At 39.9% G+C, this 17,425-nt stretch overlaps 1 protein-coding gene across 1 annotated transcript in view; it reads right to left on the reverse strand.

The window, feature by feature from the left end:
- MINDY4 (MINDY lysine 48 deubiquitinase 4) overlaps positions 1 to 17,425 on the reverse strand; it is a 75,283-nt gene that overhangs the window by 52,763 nt on the left and 5,095 nt on the right. Inside the window, exons 4-5 of the mRNA XM_009644063.2 lie at positions 14,798 to 15,056; positions 13,246 to 13,664 (exon numbers count right to left, since the gene is read on the reverse strand). Coding sequence (XP_009642358.1) covers positions 13,246 to 13,664; positions 14,798 to 15,056 — 678 coding nt within the window. The remainder of the gene's footprint in view (positions 1 to 13,245; positions 13,665 to 14,797; positions 15,057 to 17,425) is intronic.

Consider the following 17,425-nt stretch of genomic DNA (forward strand, 5'->3'; position numbering starts at 1 on the left):
TCTCCTAGCTTCATTAGATGTCTTGGAGACCTTAGAGTCTCAAATAGCGCTATATGCCTATGTTTAGGCACGTCAATCACTCCCTACATCAAATTAACATCCTTGATTAATTGTTGTCCTAAACACTTCTCCTTGGCAGTGTTTCATCTGAAAGGATCTAGAAATGAAAATAGTCAGCTATGGTACAATTCATATATAGCTCACCTGGCACCAGTTCTTGTAACATTATTGCTTTCTGGAAAGTCTAAAAGCCTGGGAGGCAAAGTACTTTGTATTTTCAAGGCACAAGGAAATTCCCATCAAGCTGAGGAAAGTGCTGACATAAAAGATTGATGTAGGGTGTTTTCTGGCTAAGTGGGGTTTTTTTTCAGGTGTAGGTTCCCTCCTTAAGGGGAACTTGTGATTCTCAAAACACTGTCAGGACATTTATTGCAATTTCCATTTCAGCAGATGGTTACTGTTCCAGGAAAATTTATTGCACACGTAAAACCATACAGTTAGAGTACTTAGGAAGGGGGAAGTCATCCGTCATGGCAGAAAAATGGGACAGGAAGAAAATATGTTTCATTATAAACATACTATACAGGACTTTCTCTAAATATTTGAACATTCCATTCTGATCGTCATGCATTGCAGAAAACTGAATTTACGCAGAATAGCTGAACTCGCAGAGAAAGCACTTCTCAGCACAATAATGCATGTACATTCCATTATTTCCTATTTATACTACCATACACAAGAGGTCAAATAAACAAAGGGGCTTAGAAAATAAACAATATGTGAAAAAGACCTTGTCAAGAAGATTTAATACAAATTCTGCCATGCTTGCAAGTCCGGTTGACAAAGGTAGCAAAGCTCATACACTTATTTTCTCCAAACTTCCTTTTTAGTTAAGACCTGCATCTAATTTGATGGGCACATTAGCAGTATGAAAAATTAATTTATGAACAGTTGGCTCACTGACAGATATAAAAACGGTAAAGGAAGAACTTGTCATTGAAAGGATCATTTCTAATAAGCTCACACACGAATCTGCATTTGTCCTGATGTATTTTACTAATGTTATTAATTTTATTAACTGTATTTTTTAACTTTATTAATTTTATAGCAACAATTCAGGAGAAAACTACATTTTTGCTGAGAAGGTTTTTATAAGAAAAAAATATGATCATACTCACAGGCTGAGCTACAAGATGGTTTGAACTGCATAATGAGCTGGGCTCATTAGAATCAGAATGCTCTCTCATAGGCAATGAATGAATATTTATCTCCAGCTATAAAACCAGACCTACTATGATAAAAGTGTAGCTCCTTATTCATACTGTACTCTAAGAAAGATTTTTCAGTGCCACACCCCCCCACTGCAATTTTCAAGGAGCACAGGTACCACTCATGTGAACTGGCCATTACATTCAGCAACTCAAAATAGTCGCCAGCAAAATAAACGAGTATCAGTAAAATAAACCAGGGAAGCTAAAATTCCATTAAATAAAGAAGCTTACAAGACACCAGCTAAGAGACACTACATAAAGCACTGAGAAGGGTTCCCAGACTTCAACACTCAATCAATTCACATCAGTGGAAGTGAATACAACCCTCCTTTTTGTTTGTCATACATAAAGTACCCACTCTGTCTAGTTTTGGCCTTCAACTTTTAGGCCATTTATTTTTAAGGATGTGGAATTTTCGTGGCCTTGCGTTTCCTGTCAGAAACCTCAGATTTTTAACAGTCCAAACCACTGTGACCTGACAGATTTTAGCAAAATTAATTGTCTTCCTGAAAGCTAATACCTTAGCTAATGAAAGTTTAATTGGAAGAAGACAAAAGCTTGCACTGAGGAGTGGGGCAGTTCTCTTATCTCATTTAATTATAAAAAATGGTGAATGCAGGTAACAGCCTATTGGGGAGCACACGTACGGCAGAGAAAGATTTCACCTCCTGGTAAAGTAATCTTAGGGACAGTAACACACAGGGGTACAAAAATTCCTTGTGCTACCTGCAAACAACTGATTGTTTTTAAGGAGCAGGTAATTTCTTATGCTGCTTCCTACCACACTCCCCCTGATGCTCATATATACACCCAGTGAAAGGAAATGGTGTGAAGCTCTAACAATGAAGTAGGATGTACACTGTTCTTGCCTTACATTCGAGAAGATCTAGAGTCCCTCTATGTTTGCATGAACAAGGCAAATTCTCAATTGACTGAATGCATTTTAGGCAATGGGCTGGACCTTTCCAGTTTTACATCCTTTCCAAAAAATAAATGATACAGAAGCCATTTGTCATTTCCAGTAATTGCAAAGTGCTTCTTCCTATGGAGTGCTGGAAAAATACTAAAAGGGCAAATGGCAGCACACACAGATGTTATGTGAAAGGCTCTGATGCTATAAATCCATTGGCACAAAACAAAAGTCACAATACTTTATTACTTTTATTTTAGGTTCGTTTTTCCGGTCCAAGCATTATGTTGTAAGAGGTGTTATGCAACTCCAGATACTTGAAGGTTTTCACTACTGAGTGAGTTGGCCACTACACTCTCTCCCTCTCTTTTTGTATATGTGCTAGTTAAATCCATATTCCCCAAAGATGACCCTGCTTTGTTTGACAGACATTCTTCTGACTGCCAATTGCAAGACTCACATAAACTTATTCCCCAGCTGGCAGCTGAGCACGCTTCAGGAGGGTTGGGTTAGTCTCTCCGGGAAGGTGCCGACTGCACTATTCTTACTGTGCTTCCTGCCTACAAAGCCATACCGAAGCATCGATGAAAGCTTGAGATGACGCCATGTGCTCCTTCGTGTGGCTTAAGGACGCCCGGTGCTACGCACAGATCACAAACAGACAAAGATGGAAGGAAACATGCAAACATAATTTACTATTAAGTTGCTCCAACTCTGAACTCCTTTCCGTTCTTTTATCTGAAATGTTGCACTCTGACTAAGCTCCTATTTCCTAGAAATGCCACCATTGCCCATTTCCCTCATAGACGGAAAAATGTAATGAATTCCTCAGACATTGCTCATACACACTGCATGTCACTGGGTGTGCTGGCATATACTGAAATCAGTTGGGGTTTTCTGACTGATTTTAAACAGGCTCTAGTTTATAAAAATATGGCCATCCGAGCTCAGATGTCATTTCACAGAATAGGCTATCAAGGTGATGAGTCTTTTTAGGAACTGCTCAACGTCTCACAGGATCAAAACTTTATTACTTACTAAGTGCCAGGTATTATTTTAGACAAAGCAATCTCATCTGACACACCAATTTTGTATATAACAGTGAAATATTACAGCCCACTGGGCAAACAGTATAGAATTCAGTACTCCTAGAAAACCTATTTTTACACCAAAACGCATAGTAGAAAAGGCTGGAGCCAATCATAACTGTTGGGTAAATAATGTATATTATATAACTTTTTTTTTTTATTTTAAAAATACAGTTAAAACTGGAACATTGATTAGTATCCTTTATGAAATCTGATATTAAGCTTCATTAGGCGCTGTATTTTCCTGTCTCAGTGATAGCCCATATCTAAAAGAGGGCAGCCGCTTCAGCTATCTTATTTCTGTCATGAGATCAGAATCACCGAATAGGAACAGTTGGAAGGGACCTCTGGAACTTAGCTAGTCCAACCCTCTGCTCAGAGCAGGTTCAACTACAGCAAGTTGCTCAAGATAATGTCTAGTCATGTTTTCAGTATCTCCAAGGATGGAGACTCCCTAAGCAACTTGTTCCAGCATTTCCACCCTCACAGGAAAAAATTCCTTGATCACCTGCATCAGGAAGTTCTCATCAGTGCAGCCCAGAAATCTCCTGGATTGCTTGTGCTCTGCTTTGTTGCTTATGTTGACGGACGGAACATCAAATCCTGCTCTGGACTTGCTCAGAAACTCATAGCCAACATTCCTTGCCAGTGTTCTAAGGTAAATCAGCACAGCTTGTGGCCAGGAATGATGCAGGATAAAAATGTGTGAGAGGATCTTGCTAGTTTTAGGCATACAATCATGTATAAGTGACAGGTATAGGCTTTGTCCTCACATAGAAAATAAGCTCATTTATTCCTGTTAGTAACAGAAAGCATGAATATTAATCCTTTAAGGACCATAACACTTCCAAAACATTACTTTGAAAGTCTCAGATATCTAAAAGAATAGAAAAAAACCTGCATATATTTTTAAAGGACTTAGAGGATTTCTTTGAAGATTAGCATTTTGTTTTCCTCTAAGGATCTCCTTGTTCCATAACAGTGAATTTTCAGGGACTTTTTGTTGGAAAGTATCAAAGGGAAAAGGCAGGAATTTTCAGTAACACAATGGGTTCACCTGTACTGATCTCCATGCAGGATGAAGAAAGCCATAGGCTGTTCAGAAAGCAAAGCTGTTCATTCCTTGTCAGCCTTACCTAGAAGTGCAGGGAGCTGAAGGGAGGTACCTTTTCTATAGGAACACATATTGCCTTACCACAGAAGATTAGACTGGCTTCAAAAATGGCCTTTATCCATTTTTGAGGAAAACACACTAAAGCACTGAGGAGACATTTTGCATTCAGTGTGCTTGAAACTGAAAGTAAGAAGGCATATGCCTGTGATAAACTGCAGTGACAAATGTTCTAATGTGATTTTATAATGGTGAGAATCATGTCATGAGCAGCAGGTGACTGCTCTTACCCTGTATTAGTGAGAGTCACAGTGCGACAAAGTTAGAGCAGTCCTTAAATACATGGAAGAAATATAAAACAAAACAGTAAAACCTAACAGACAAACAAGAGGAACATGTCAGAGCAGGGAAGATAAAAATACAAGCAGACAATACAAGATTTAGACAAAAAATGCCTAAAGGAACATGAAAAGTATTTAGAAGTATTTTAACAGAGGCAATTATGTAGCAAGGAACAGAAAGATCAGTCAAAAATCAACTTGAGCTATGGATAACAGGGCAGAAAAAAGGAAATACAAGGTGAATATAAGGGGAAAATTCCTAAAACTAAGGACTGCTAGACACTGGAACATATTCTCAGGGGAGAGGTGTCACTTGAGTCATTTAAGACTGGACTAGACAAAACGCTGGAAAAAAGTATTACAGCAAATATATATATAGTAATGAATAAACTGCCATAGAAACAAATGACCTTAAAAGGTCTTTTCCATCTGTAATTTCTAAGATTCTGTGAAATATGAGTAATGTTCCACTAAGGAACTTGGTATCTATGGCAATTCACTAGCCCTACCCTACTTGTGTTTGAATGCAGAGCACTGCTAGAAAAAGGCTTATTACCAAGTCATGAGTGATATTTTGGGAACCACTAAAGAGTGCCCAGCTAAGGCGAACTCAGTTGAGAGACTATTGCAGGAAGAGAAATTCTGGCTCTGAACTCACTGGCACTTGCTTTCCTGGTGGTGGAGATGAAGTGCATCAGAGATACTTAGGTTTTGGTTGGAAAAGGCATCTGAAGCCAAGCTACACAGTCATAAAACAGTCCCTACTGTCTGAAATATCCATCTGTACTGGCAGACTTCTGAAAGGAAACCACTAGCTCACATTCAGTTTGCTGCCAAGACTGAGGGCAAGGCAAAGAAGGGTATGGCAGATGCAATTAGAAGGGCCGGATAAGTAGGGTGATTGTTCACAATGAAAGGATGAGTGGAGAATCAATTACCTTCCTTGCTCCTGAGACTGTATTATAGATCTCTGCCTTTGGACAATGGGATCCACTGCTGTATCCTTTTGCTCACTAATGGCAGGAGGAAATTTTTGTTCTGATGTAATGATATTCCCATTTCTTTTTCCCTTTCTGATAGCCATTCCCTTTTAGTTTCTATGAAATTGGCAAAATATCCTTAACTTCAGGTCCTGATTGCCAAGTCCTTTTGTTCCCTTGGGTCTTTGATTCCAGTTTTACACTTTTTTCTTCTTTCATTTCTCTGATTCTAGTTTCTACGCTATTTTTATTGGAACTGGGGGAGGGAGAGTGGTTGGCTTTATACGTGAATACTAGAAGTTCAAACATCGCAATACGTTTTTCTTCTTAACTACCAGAAGTGAAACTGAGGTCTGCCCATCTAACTCAGCACAACTGCAGAACTGCCCAGTCAGAACGTAGCCGGCCAGCTCGGATTTACTCATTTAGAAACTATTCAGCTGAGAACTGGAGGGTTTCTACAACACTACCACACCTTACATTCATAGTACTAAGGGGCATGGAAAATTAGGAGAGCACTTCAACTTCAGAGGCTGCATAAGCAACTGTAGTACATCTCTGTAGCCGAGACAAAAGAACTGTTTCTCAACTGCTGTGAAGTGGTTTTGCTTGCCTTTCCCCAATTTTGTTTGCTCAAGCCATGAAATGTGGGGAAATCTTGACCTTCTAACACCATTTATTCTTCCCAAATAACTCATTATTCACCATGCTTTTTCTGGAAAAGCAATAGAAAGATTTTAATACAAGGTCAGGCACCAACTTCAACAGCTATTTATTTTTTTATAGTTCCTATAAAGTTCCTATAGTTCCTAAAGATCATTAATTCCATTCCACTATAGACCTCAATCTTTATTCTGTGTGCTCTGTTTAGTGATAAATACTTCCTTCTTGCAGGAGATTCAGCATTAAGGAGAATCACAAAATCACAGAATGGTTGAGGTTCGACGGGACCTCTGGAGGTCATTCTGGTCCAACCTCCCTGCTCAAGGAAGGGTTGACCCCACCTCAAGATATTAAAGGTGGGGGAGAACCTTTCCTCACTGACATTCAAGGCTCAGCCCAGGTTAAAAGACTCAGGAAAGTCTTAATAGTTTACTATCTTTGATCTGAATATGTTCTTTCAACATTGCCTCTCCCAAGTTCCTGTGGAACTTGCAGCATTTTAACATCATAACTACAGATTAGGCAACATTTTAGCTGGAATCTTGGATCATTCACTTGAATTGTGTATTTTTAAATATAAATTTTTATTCCCTTGAAAATCTGAAAATAAATAAAAAAAAATAAGTCACCCACATTTTGCTTGTTCCTTGCACACAACTAACACTAGTAAGAGAAAAAAGGACGCAGCAAAAAGAACAGTGAGACGTACTCCTTTGAGAATGAACTATAAACAACAACATCAAAATGACCTGAAAGGATAAATGGGGTTTCAAATTCTCCACTGAAGTGGCATTGAGAAATAAATGTCATTTTTAATGCGTTAAGTTAAATAAAGTTGCTATGAAGGAGCATGGAGTAATTACTGACATAACTGTACACATGTGTGTGTAATTTGGTATCCACATACAAATACTGGATTATGTATTTGTCTCCATATGTTCTTGGAGGAACATTTTTTCATTTCCTTAAAATGGAAAGTTCTACAGTAAAACAATAGGAGTGCTGTATACATTGTATTAGTTTATACAACAAGAAAACTCATCAACAATCTACCCTTCTATGATAAAGTCACAAGGAAAGTATCACAAACTGATTCAGTTTAATGACTTCTGCTGCATGATTTGTCTGTTAAAGAAAATCTTTACCTTTCCTCATTTATTTCCTATATTCATGATTGCACTACTATTATGTAGTTTAGGCAGAAAAGAAGAAATGTATCGTGGCCACTGAAGCATTACATCTAAACTATTAAAAGCTAAAGCCATAGAATATGAAAAGTCAGACATCCAACTCCTGAGAAAAGTAAGTTTAAAACTCAGACTGAAATACTGTCCTTATAATAACCTCCTGTACCTACAGCTTCCAGGGACCAGCACAGTTACCACTACCAACACCACAATATACACAGTACAATAAAGGAAACAAGATGCCACACCCAGAGGGTGGTGGTAAATAGCTCCTTTTCAAACTGGCAACCTGTCACAAGTGGTGTCTGCCAGGGATTGATACTGCGCCCAATGCTGTTTACTATCTTTGTAAGTGATCTGGATGATGGGATCAAGTGTAGCCTGATGAAGTTTGCCTATGATACCAAACTGAGTGGGGAAGTGGAGACTTTGGAAGGGAGAGCCACCCTGCAGAAAGACCTGGATAGGCTGGAGGAGTGGGCTAACAAGAACCTTATGAAGTTCAGCACAGGCAAATGTAAGGTCTTGCACCTGGGAAAACACAATCCAGGAGTGCAGCACAGGCTGGGATGTACCCGACTGGGGAGCAGCCCTGTGGAAAGGGAACTGGGGGTCCTGGTGGACAGGAAGATCAGTATGAGTGAACAGTGTGCTGTTGCGTCCAAGAAGGCCAACAGGATGCTGGGTTGCATCAACAAGGGCATCACCAGCAGAGATAAAGAAGTCATTATATTGCTCTACTCAGAGCTTGTCAGGCCACACCTGGAATACTGTGTACAGTTCTGGTCCCCACTATACAAAAAAGATGTGGACAGGCTGGAGGGGGTCCAGAGAGGGCCACCAAGATGACCTAAGGACTGGGAAGCCTGCCATATGAGGAAAGGCTGAGAGAGCTGGGTTTGTTCAGCCTTGAGAAAAGAAGGGTTAGTGGAGACTTTATCACCATGTAACAGCATTTAAAGGGTGGCTACAAAGAAGATGGAGAGTCCTTTTTACAAGGAGTCACATGGAAAAGATGAGAGGAAATGGGTACAAGTTACTTCTGGGGAGATTCCAATTGGACACAAGAGGAAAATTTTTCACAGTGAGAACAATTAGCCATTGGAATAACCACCCCGGGGAAGTGGTGGATTCCCCAACATTGGACACTTCTAAGATTTGGCTGGACAGGGTGCTGGGCCATCTCTACTGGACTGTGCTTTTGCCAAGAAAGGTTGGACCAGATGATTCTTGAGGTCCCTTCCAACCTGGTGTTCTATCATTCTATGATTCTATGAATCGAGAAATTAAATTAGCTGGTGTTTGCTTACAGCTGAGGATACATGAAGATTTGCTGCCACCTATTTATTGCTTTTTTCCTGGATTAATTAAAAATAAAGGAATTCTAAAAAAAAGGCATATAGATTGCATTCACAATTACATCTGAGCTTTACAAGCCACACAGCGTATTATACTTTCTTTATGGAATAACTCCTAGTGACATGAAAAATAATATGATCATGACATAGAGAGCTATCATTGACCCAACAGAACAAAAATTTCTGTTCCCTCTCTAATACAAGGAAGAAAGCAATTATTTTGTTCTAATTCTTTGAGATCATTATTCTCCCTTTTCTGGGGAAGAATTCAGACATCACATTGCCAGGTACTACATAGATAAATGAAGATACAGGTGAACAAATTGTTCTTCAACTCTACCTTTCTGTGTTTAAAGGAATGTGGAGAACTCATTATGTAATGACAATATGCCTGCAAGGGGATCAACATTAGCTTCAGAGTATACTGAAAAAATTACAAGCAGTTTTCTATTAAAAGTCAGTATTGTATTACAGTTACGAGTAATTAAGTAATAACTGCAGTTAAGCACTGGCCTTTTAAACCATCACTAGAGTTACCTGAATTTGAAAGCAGATGCTCTCAGCAGTAGCAGTTCAATAAACAAGCAAAGACTACATTTGTATCATTAGTCTCCATTTGATTGATTCACTAACTTGATCCCATTTTCCTAAAAAGAAACAAGGAATTGCAGCAACAGCAATGTAAATAAATGAATTTTCTCCCTTTTTTTTTTCCTATCTGTGGTGGGTGTGGTTGGTCTCTCATTTTGGAAAACTTAGTGCTCGCTCTTGAATTATACAGCCCTCTTGCAGGTAAGCATTTAATTTGGGTCATCACAGAAATCCAAATGCCTTCTCACTGTCAAGATAGCAAAATGGTATCTATTTGAACACAGACAAATGTGGTATTCAGAGGTCTAACTTCATGTTGATACTATAACATTGAAATATCAAGTCACAAATCTGGCCTCCTGACACAGTTACCCCGCCGCACACACTTCATGCAGCAGCTAAGAATTAGATAGTTGCTAAAAAAAAAGCACAATTATTTCTTTCATTAAAAGGTGTGAGTCAAAATACTGTGCATCTTTATTTCCCCGGGATATTTTTATAGAGAGATATATCTGCCCACTCATTTGCAAGCATTTATTTGATAATATTCAGCCTGTCTTTTGAAGCATGGCAGTGGTTTTGCTTCATTTTTCTCCCATATGTAGACAATGGATGCCTGCAGCCTGTATTCAACAATGGCAATTTTTGCATATGAGAAAAGGGAATGAGCAAGTACAGCAAATGGAAGGAAAAACAAGACTTGGATGTCTTTAGTTTTCTGTGGGAAACAAAAGCAGAATTGCAGATGCCTGTGAATGAACTAGCTGTGGTTAATCCTATATAGATTTTCAGCTACTCATCCAAATACTTAGATTAGCATTTATGTCAGAGGCGTCAGGTAGCGGTAACAGAGAATGGAAGAGGATCCACACAAATATCTGCTCCTACATTGTAATTTTTCATGCCTCAAAATGCTCAAGCACTCTGGCCAAATCCTGAAAGGCTCTCAAACACTGCAGGATTTAGCCAATGGGATAAAAAATTCTTGTAGGAGCCAGGCCTTACATTGTAATGGTCGTTTACTTGGACTCTCACTTCCACTCTCTGTTACTTCCACTTCATTTCAGGACTATCAGCAGTCCTGCTGATTTCAGTGAGAGTTTTCAGGAGCTCAGAGCTCGGCATGAATTCAAATGCTCTACTGGCTTTAACATAAATCATCTGGCAGGAATGTCCCCGTTTTGCTTTGGAAACAGACTACATAGACTCTGCTTAGGAAATAGCTCCCTCTTCTGTTCTTGCTGAAACCAAACCAGTCCTCTGAAGGAAGGAAACTATTTCAAACCACTTACTACAGCAATGGAGCACAGTACCACAGTAGACTGCACAAAATGGTGCGCTGGGGCAGTCCCCTTTCAGTCCAGCTTCTCCTTTTCTGCTCACTCCACAATCACTGCATAAGGTTAGGAAGTGTCAGCCCATCCAACTACAGCTGAGTGAAGTTAGTATAAGAGACTTCTTGGTCAGACACAGTCTTCCCCAAGAATTTTAACCAGTCCAATATGCCTTTGACACTCATAAATAATGTACTATGTATTCACTGATTATCAAATACCAGGAATACACTTACTCTTCTCAGCTTTGTTGGGGAGATGTCAAAAGCCCACTGGAGCTGTATGCTCTACCTCAATTAATTCTGAGCTGAAGTAACAAACCATCCTGAAACTGGAAAGGATGAAGTGATGGGTTAGCACTACCTTATACATTCTGTCAAGCTATATGAAACAAGAGTTGTATGGAGTCAGACCCCATTGCTTCTGCTTCCACTGTGACTTATGAGCTGTCTCTCTGCGTTCACACGGAGTCACGCAAGACTTAATAAATCCTTCTGGAAGCAGAATATCAGACGTGGATCTGCAGGCGCTAGTTCCAGTGCAGCAACAGTTGGACTTGTATTGCCAGAGTTCAGCCATTATCTGACATAGCTCAGCTTTCTGGTACAGTATATAATGGAGAACTGACCTCCTGTGGATTTTAAGACTTAAGACTGTAGTACTTTGGCTATACAATAATCTTTTAGAGATGAAGTTAGCTAGCACAGGTAAATAACTGCGAAATGTTGGTGGCTATTTTCAGTTGCTTTTTGGTTCCAGACAGGAAGGAAGTGCCACTCCTAGCCCATTTGCAGGTCCCCAGTTTGTTAACTCCCACAGCCCCTAATATAAATGTAGAGAGACCTCATAAATCATCGCTTCCTCATGATCTCAACAGGGCCTCAACACATGTTGTCTTAAGTTTTATAAGAAACTAAATAGGAAAACAAAGTAGTAACAAGAATTTTTTTAAAAATCTGTGTTTGCAGTTTTAGCATATTAATGAGGTTTTTCAGCACTTTAAAAAAAGTAACAAAGCTGGCTGCTCTTAAATTTAGTAAAACAGAAATAATATTTTATGGCCCACAGAAGGGGATAATGGCACATGCCTTAGTTTATGGAACAGCAGGTGATATAAACTCAAAAATATTTCTACCGTTTACAATACACGCTCACCTCTAGCACTGGGAGTGCACCACAAGACCAGCACTCAGGGTGCCTGAGCCCTATGCATGACTTTACTATTGACATGCGCTGTGAGCGGGTTTCTCTCTACCTCCTTCAGCTTTCCCATCTGCAGTATGGGAAGAGTGACACCCCCTGCTTAAAGTTGTTTGAGAGCTGCTGATGAGAAGTGCTAGATAATGAGGCAGCAGGTTTGATTATGCAGAACTTATATCCGCACGGATATGGCACAGTTGCCCTGCACTGCTCAAACCTGTAGCTTCTTCAGGGGTTCAGAATTCCAGACTGGTTAAACTCTGACGGATGACTCAGCCTGAAGGATTTCAAAACCCAGCCCAAGTCACAGCCCCACTACAAATCCAGCTTTGAGATGTAGCAGTCTGGATCCTACTGCTTTAGCAACCCCTAAATAAACAAAAAACCATGCTTCCCACACTTCTTGAATTCTGCACAGAAGAAAAAAAAAGGATCAATTTGGAACTCACAGGAGGCTCTTCCAAACCTTTTATACAATGTGAAGCAATGCAGCACAATAAAAAAAAAAACAAACAAAACACCTCTGAACTAACTTTTGAGTAAAATACTTGGAGACACAGGAGCTGTGTGGCTGCAGCATCAAGGATGCGTGGGGACTCTAATTGGGCTTAATCTGAATACTGCAATGGCACAGGCTATCCTGCTTCAAAGATGCACTGCAGTGTCTCTACATGGTACAGCACTGTACCATGGTAACGAAATGAGCCTGTTTGGGCATGGCTTGGATATCTCAACACGGCACTGCACTGAACCATGTGGACATATGTATGCGCTTGGCTGGCATTCCTTAATTTTATCCTCTGAGGTTTTCTAGATGCACTACTGAAACACTTAGAGGTAATCAATGCTATTTCCTAAGGAACGAGCAATGTCCCCGTGGAACACTGTAGATGACCTCCACAGGTGGGAGTCTTAATGTGTGCTTAAATGTGTAAGTGGTCTAAGTCTGAACTAGTAACTAGCTCCCTTTTGAGGCAGTAAAGAGAAAACAGCATCTCCAGGGTCTCTCCAGCAACCAAGAAAGGTGTCTTGGAGTGGTTTGGGTTGTCAAAAGTTAGTGAGTTAAATCTTAAAACTTCTCTGCCTTTCAGTATCTTCACCTCTTCCAGCTACTTCCCCTCAATGAAATCAGAAGGCGTATCTCACCCACTCCTATTCTTTAATGAGATTTCCTCAATGTATTAGTACAAAATTCCTACAAATACTCTTACCTGTGTCCTGACAACCGACTCTCATTTTTCTTGAGAGATCTTTCTCTCTTCTCTCTTCCAGCCCCTGAATGTCTGTGAGGGGCACTCACTTTAAGGCTTTTTTCATTGCTGTCTGTACCAAAGCTTGGAACTGATTTTCTTTCTTCTGTCTTGGTCCTCTCTCTTTCAGCCAGCAGTTTGGCAAAAGAGTCATCTGTATCTTTGGGGATGTTTTTTACTTTTTCAGAGGCTGAACTTGTGTGTGAGCTTGACATAATCTTTGATGCAAAGTCCATATTTACTTGCATTGAAAACCCTTTGCTTTCTTGAAAATCAGTACTTGGGACACTCAGGTCATTTTCTTCATGTTCTTCACCCTTAAACTGTGCTGTACTGCTTATGCTAGTGGATCGTTTTGAAAGCCTCCTTTTTTGCGGATCCTAGAAATAAGTGCCATTAAAACCATAGATTAAAATTTGAGCATCTTTAAATAAACATGAAAAGCAGAGGAAAACTAATCACTATCACTAATTTCTGGGCTAAGCAATTTGTTTATTATTAGGAATCAGGTTATATAGTAAATCAGCTTTTTAAAAAATGCTAATAAATAAGACAGACATACACCTTTACTTAAAATCTGAACAGTATTTAAGATGTTATATACTATTAAAAAGTGCTTTCTTTACCCAAGAACACCAACAAATACCTCCTAAAACTTAATTTTGGGATTGTTCCCAACTCAGGAAACCAAGACACAGAATACATTCTACTGGAAAGACTGCCCACTACAGGTATCCAGTCTTTATTTCTAAATCAGAGATATTTAGAAAAATTCAACTAATTCATTTAACTTCCATATTCTCTTCAGTATTATCTAAATTATATGTTTAAATTATTTCCATTTCTCTTTATTACAACCCTAATTTTACACAGGGGAAGTCCCTGTCTATATAAAAACAGCATGAAGGAAAAAAAGAAAGAGGCAAGAATTTTAGAACCGTGTTTTGAAAACACTTACTGATGGAATATGGTCTGATTGGACCAATTTAGAAACATATTTCTAACTAAAAGTAATTTTCAATTCCAAACTGCTACTGATTAAATATTAGGGTTTCAGAAAAACCTGACGAAAACAGATATCCATGGCTAAGAAAACTTTGAAAATCCAAACCACAGCACTATGCAAGCCACTATGAAGAAAATTAACTCTATCCCAGCTGAAACCAGGACAGCTGTAGATACTGCTAAGGTGAAAAAGCAATTTTCCTAGGAAAATGGAAAATCCCATCTGTAAAGAGATATCAAGAATGAAAAACATTTATAAAGAAATTCTGTAACCTAAAATCACAGACATGCAGGGGGTAGCTGCATGTAGCGGTTATATCTGAAACAGTTTGAATTTCCGAATTAACTACAGCCACTTCCCTAACTTACCACATATTTTCAGACTGCAGATTTAATGGATTAGCTTGCAGAAATAATTCTAATATTATTTGCAAATTACTTTATTGCAGAAGTATAAAAGTATAAAATCCATGGCCAAGCCAAACATTTTGTAAGTGTTGGAAATCACCTCTGGTGAACTCGCTACTGGTCCAGCCATCATTCCTCTGACAATGAGACCAGACCTGGGCCTTGGCTTCTCCTTCACTGTGGATTTCAGCTCCTCAGAAGCTGTTGCTGCTTTTAGGTCTTCTCGACTATCTTTTAACTTCTTATCCCCATCAGATGGTAAGTGGCTGTTGTGTATTGCCCCTGTGTGGCATTTCTCACTTTTGTACTGATGTCTTCTGGATGGAAGGACTTTATCTACTGGATTCTCAACATCATGTCTACAAGGAAGAAAAAGGCAAAACTTCAAACAGCAAAATAATGCACAATGAAAACAATGAAAACGTGCTTGGCTAATTAAAGCACTGCTGTCAAATTAAGTTACTTATCCAGCAATGGTACTCAAATACACTTTTCACTTAAACATCTATATGTAGGTCTTCAGGACATTATTTCAGCATCATTATTACGTGCCACAAATGGCTATAATATGTGTAATGCTTTAATCTTATGCTTACTTACTCTGATATGAACCATATCATAACAGAAAGCAAAATACGTATATCATACCAGACAGGTCCTAAGCTACCACCAGTAGTTCCCATTTTGTCTCAATCTGCTTGCTTGGCAGTTTGAAAATTTATTAACACTTTTGCTAACATTCTGTGTTATCATGTAACTTAGACCGACTCTACTGACCACTTTCACTCTTTGTCTAAATGTAGAACACTTCTTTTAGTTCAAAAAGAAATATACTGTCAAATTTTGGCTTTTCCTCGATAATAGGTTGCTATACTGCTGTCATTTGACCTCTTCCATATTCTTCAGCCTACTCCTCCAAGTAGCAACACAAGGTGTAGTTCATGGCTTGCATCTGTTTTCCTACAGGTATATAATGATATAAACAAGTTTTCCTGAAATGCATGTGAAATTCACCTGGATCTGTGACTCCACTTGTTCAACAGTATATGCGTTTCTTTCTTAAAGATATCTTTTAAGAAAGCATGTTCTTAGTAAAAAAAAAAAAAAAAAAAGTCATCATCTGAGCCTGTAAGAAAACATGATGAGTCCTGTTTTCTTGACCAGGATCTGTTTCGCTGTCTGCATGATATTAGACCACTGTTAAATGGAAGTTCTTTTATTCAGTAGTTCCCACTTTACTGAGTACTCTTTTTTGTCAGTTGATAAATTTATATTATTCTGTGTCACCTGAAAATGCTAGCCTTCTTTATGATAACTGTCTTTGAGCTTGTTTTTCTCCCCAGGATGTTTTTCCTCCATCCTATTTCATAGTAAAGCAATTCCATTAGCTGCATGGTCTTGTACCGCAGAAGAATTCCTTTTTTTAACCAGTTACAAATTGGTTTTTGACGTAGTATGTCTCGTGTTGTGAAGACACATATGTAAACTGAAGGGAGCATGATCAGTCTCTGGCAGCATCTGAGGACTGTTCCTCCTGACCTAGGACCATGTCACACCTCGTTGCCAAAGGGCACAGCGTGTCAGTTTAGAGACTGTTTTAACGGTTACAGACATTCAAAAAAAGCTTCAAGAGGTAAGTTAAAAGGAAAGAAGATTCTTTAATAAGGAACCAGTGAAGAGTACCTGTCTAGTTATACTCTCCACTCCAGAAAGCATTGTTAAAAATTATCCAGGTAGGTGAAATTAAAACTGATTTCAGGCACTGGCTGGTTGACCTGGTAATGTTTGACTTTTCCTTGGCCGGACAGGATGGAAATGGCTAGGAGGCTCATGGAGCTGCGCTTTGCCATAGTGTTTCTCTCACTGGTTCATTTTTTGGGCTGATATAGGTTGTGGCTGAACCCAACTGGCAACCTGAACCTGCCCACGATAGTCCTTGCTACAGCAGCTTTGCAGCCCCTTCCTGCGGCCACACTGCCGAAACGCAGATGAACCGCACGGCTGGGACAAGACCCGATCCAAGGGAAAAAAAGCAGCCACCTATCCAGCAGTGCCTACCTGCATCCGAGGGTCAGATTCTCAGCTGGTTTCAAAAGAAAAATCAGTTACAAAGACTGATTTGTATCAGGACAGGCGCCGAAACCCACGTGCCCGTCACACCCAGAGGACCCCTTTTTTTCTTCCTTGCCCCTCCAGCCAACTTCAGCCGCCCCCCACCTCAGGAAGGCATAACCACGGAGTTCGGTGCATATGCAGGCATGAAAATCAGTACAAAACCGCACAGGATTTAGATGGGGCACCTGCAAGCCAATACAGGATTCTGCCCTCTCCAGAGCTGGCAGCTTTCAGTGTGTGGCTGGGTAATGTTTCCAAGCTCGTACACACAAAAAGTTGGGCATTTCTGGTTTTTGCTTTCTGATTTCCCTTTAATCTGCCATTTTTTGGCTCCCCCCTGTCTCACTGGCCGGGGCAGCGAAGAGGAATACTGCGCCCCTTGAGGGACGGTGCGTGCGCCATGCTGGAGAGGGGCCCTTCCTCACAGCACCCCACCATCCCCTACCCTCTCCTGCCGCGGATATATGTTGCTTCTGTGTGGGGGGGCTTTAGCTTCTTTGCATTTGTGTGTTCATGTATGCGTGCATAACGAGCATGCGGTGTGGGGGTGTATGTGCGGGGAAGCGGCTATGTCCGGCTTTCCCGCCACTGGAGCAGGACAACCATAGAGCGC

The sequence above is a fragment of the Egretta garzetta genome, unplaced genomic scaffold (assembly GCF_000687185.1).
Source record: "Egretta garzetta isolate BGI_Z169 unplaced genomic scaffold, ASM68718v1 scaffold117, whole genome shotgun sequence".
Taxonomy (NCBI): Eukaryota; Metazoa; Chordata; class Aves; order Pelecaniformes; family Ardeidae; genus Egretta; species Egretta garzetta.